The sequence below is a fragment of the Maylandia zebra genome, linkage group LG18, assembly GCF_041146795.1.
Source record: "Maylandia zebra isolate NMK-2024a linkage group LG18, Mzebra_GT3a, whole genome shotgun sequence".
Taxonomy (NCBI): Eukaryota; Metazoa; Chordata; class Actinopteri; order Cichliformes; family Cichlidae; genus Maylandia; species Maylandia zebra.
Genome location: NC_135184.1, coordinates 15393911 through 15397189, shown reverse-complemented (window position 1 = coordinate 15397189; position 3279 = coordinate 15393911). Strand labels below are relative to the sequence as shown.

Genomic DNA, 3279 nt, shown 5'->3' with positions numbered 1-3279 from the left:
GAATGGAAAATGTACCTTTGGATGTAGCTATTTAAAGATCCTGTTCTATTACTCACGAAAGTCCAAAGACCAGAAAGTACTGCACAGGGAGGTAGTGAGAGAGGGGCCAGAGGACAGGGAGAGGAGGGAGGGAGGGCGAGGGAGCAGAGGGAGGGATGAGAGCCCAGTCTTTTGGATTTCTCATTAATTCAGTGTGGCCCTCTCTTTCAGTTTTTTAAAGCCCGCCCACTAACCATTATCAACCCAGGCCTTATATATGCAGCCTGTTGCTGTTGTTTGTGAGTACATCTTACAGAGGACCAGCTCAAACCCACAGCTGCCAAAATGAGAGAGTTCAAGAGCAAGGCTTTCTGGAGGGCAGTTCTGGCCGAACTGGTTGGGATGACCCTTTTTATTTTTCTCAGCATCGCCACAGCTATTGGGAACACAAACAACAGTAATCCAGACCAAGAGGTGAAGGTGTCACTGGCCTTTGGACTTGCCATTGCCACTCTGGCCCAAAGTTTAGGCCACATCAGTGGAGCCCACCTGAATCCTGCAGTCACCCTTGGGATGCTTGCCAGCTGCCAGATCAGTGTGTTCAAGGCTATCATGTACATTATTGCCCAGATGCTGGGCTCAGCCCTAGCCAGTGGCATTGTGTATGGAACACGGCCTGAAAACAGAACTGAACTGGGGGTCAACGCTGTAAGTATAAACTTTATCTTCAGTTTCAAACATTTCTGCATTAATAGCAAAAATAAAAGCACAGCGATGCGATGATGCAACATTGTGTATTTAAAGTACCTTCACGGTGAAAACTGAAACTTTTACAAGGATGTAAGTGCTGAATTGGCACTGATTATGTGGTTCTTGGGACATTCTGTCAATACTTATTAATGAATAGTGATGACACATTATTATTAAAGTATGCCATGCTGCAACAGCTAAAAGAAATAGGAAATATATATAGTGTCCACCCACTTGTACTTTGGCAATCTGTTTCTGGAAATTGAGGTTTTGAATACCAGAATTCTTCACTTAAATTAATGAGCAGTTATTACTTAATGCTACACCACTCTGTAATTAGCACCCACAGCTCTCTCCTTACTGAAAAACAGCACTGGTAGGACCTGATATCACCCAGCCCCACCCCCCCACCTCGAGAAGCCGCACAGCTCCACTTAATGTGAACAATAATAACCATGTTTTCCACGAAAGAAATATGAACAAGCAATGTGGCACTTTGCAGCACTGCCAGATTGCTGTCAGGCTTCCTGGGCAATGCCAGGAGCTACTAAATAGGAAGTGGTTGTGCTAGGAAACAATCTATCTATCTGACAAAGTCTGACAAAGTCTGACAAAGTGTTGTTTTGGATTCCTCCCTTAACTTTCACAGCTCAACGGCGTCACACCCAGCCAAGGCGTAGGCATAGAGCTTTTGGCGACCTTCCAGCTGGTGCTGTGTGTCATTGCGGTCACTGATAAAAGACGGCGTGATGTCACCGGCTCTGCACCCTTGGCCATTGGCCTCTCAGTCTGCCTGGGACACTTGGCAGCTGTAAGTTTCACTTTAACGCCATCGTCAGTCATATATAACTTGTAAAAAGGGAACCAGGAGCAGATATGGCAGGATTCTGCTCCTGCTGATGATATTCTCTCACGTTGCCTATTTGTTGTTGTTGATTGACTGCAGATCAGCTACACAGGCTGTGGCATCAACCCTGCTCGCTCCTTCGGCCCGGCTTTGATCATGAACAATTTTACAGACCACTGGGTAAGTCAGAGGGGGGGAATCACTTTACGCATACCTCACATTTTTTCTGCATGGATATTATATGTCAAGCTTAAATAATTCAATAATTCATCAGCAGACAGATGCCTCAATTACTTGTGAATCTTCCTGCATGTGTTAATCAGTTACAGCTTTCCTATTGTTTTGCATTTAGAGAGATCGACTAAAGTAAGCCTTTTGACCATGACCGGAATCTGCGTTTCTCTTTGTCTTGTAATGATGCCAGACATTGATCAAAGCTCTCCCTTTGTAGGTGTACTGGGTGGGTCCAATGTGTGGCGGTGTGGCAGCAGCTCTTCTGTACGATTTCTTGCTTTCTCCCAAATTCGATGACTTCCCCGACCGCATGAAGGTGCTGGTCAGCGGGCCAGTGGGTGACTATGACGTCAACGGAGGCAACGATGCAACAACTATGGAGATGACCTCAAAGTAGTGCTACGCAAACATGAAATGCTATTGTAAATATCTATACTCCTGTACAAAAGCATTAGAATTTAGTTTAGTATGTTAGTGGGTTTTTTTCTCCTGTTTTAAGGTAACCAATGAGGATTGTGGTCAACGGGTCAGTTAGTGCTTCCTTCCTATTTTGCTCATGTTTTTGGCCAAGCACCAGTTTTTTTATCCCAAAAAAACTGGTGCTTGGCCAAAAACCGCTGAGACAAGTTAACTCTAAAATTCCCAACAGAGTCGAGTGTTAATGTTTGTTTTTACAATATCAGTATTCCAGGTTGAGCCATTTTTGTATACATATTTCTATGAATCTTTATCACGTTTTATTTCTGATGGATAATGTATTGTGTGTGCACTTTTGAAACACCTCTCACTTTTTTAAGTAAAAGAAAACACTGGATATTAAAAAAATATTGTGTTCTTTATTCCAGTGTATGGATTAGATTTTTCTTATGGAGTCCGATGACCACAAATCTATCACACATACAGGACCTCCTATGAAAAAAGATGATATCCTATTACTCTGCAATCCTCCTGCAGACACTGTGAAATCAGAAAGCTCTTCACACACAAGTTCATTTGTGAAAATGGAATATGTAAGCAACACTTCAACTAAAATAACTGTTCTTAAAACCAGATTTTACAGAATGATGAATTAGCTGATATTATTATTTAGTTGTGTAAATTTCTTCACAAATTTTTAAGCAATCTGAATAACCTTGTGGCAAAGAAAGGTTTAGTTTAGCATCCTGGCTTTATTTAAAAACAAATGAGAGTAAAGTTGTCTGCAATTCACAGATCATGAAGGGTAAAATGTGAAATGTGAATAAAAAGGTCAAAAAACATAAACAAAAAGAGGGGAAAAAACATCTGAGTGAGAACCTCACATCATACCCCAAAGCTTTAATCTCATCTGGTGGTGTTACATTTAAATTAAATCTAAAGTTTCCAGAAATCTGAAAAAGGCAAAACAACAAAAAGAGAGAGAGAGAAAACTGACCTCCTGTGTTTCATCTCTTTTACAACCCCCTCCCAAAAGTTAAGTACAAGGTGAA

General features: G+C 41.7%; 1 protein-coding gene across 1 annotated transcript; it reads left to right on the top strand.

Moving 5' to 3' along the window:
* The first annotated feature begins 269 nt into the window (after positions 1-269).
* On the top strand, positions 270-2649 carry LOC101477140 (aquaporin FA-CHIP). Its single transcript, XM_004542847.3, has 4 exons — positions 270-687; positions 1379-1540; positions 1676-1756; positions 2028-2649. The coding sequence occupies exons 1-4, from the start codon at positions 325-327 to the stop codon at positions 2205-2207; spliced, it is 786 nt and encodes a 261-aa protein (XP_004542904.1). The 5' UTR covers positions 270-324; the 3' UTR covers positions 2208-2649.
* Positions 2650-3279: the final 630 nt, after the last annotated feature.

Excerpts from the sequence above, each read along its gene's own strand:
- LOC101477140 (XM_004542847.3), top strand. The coding sequence starts at position 325 with ATGAGAGAGTTCAAGAGCAAGGCTTTCTGGAGGGCAGTTCTGGCCGAA. Across the intron at positions 688-1,378 it reads CTGAACTGGGGGTCAACGCT|CTCAACGGCGTCACACCCAG; the intron begins GTAAGTATAAAC and ends TAACTTTCACAG. Across the intron at positions 1,757-2,027 it reads ACAATTTTACAGACCACTGG|GTGTACTGGGTGGGTCCAAT; the intron begins GTAAGTCAGAGG and ends CTCCCTTTGTAG.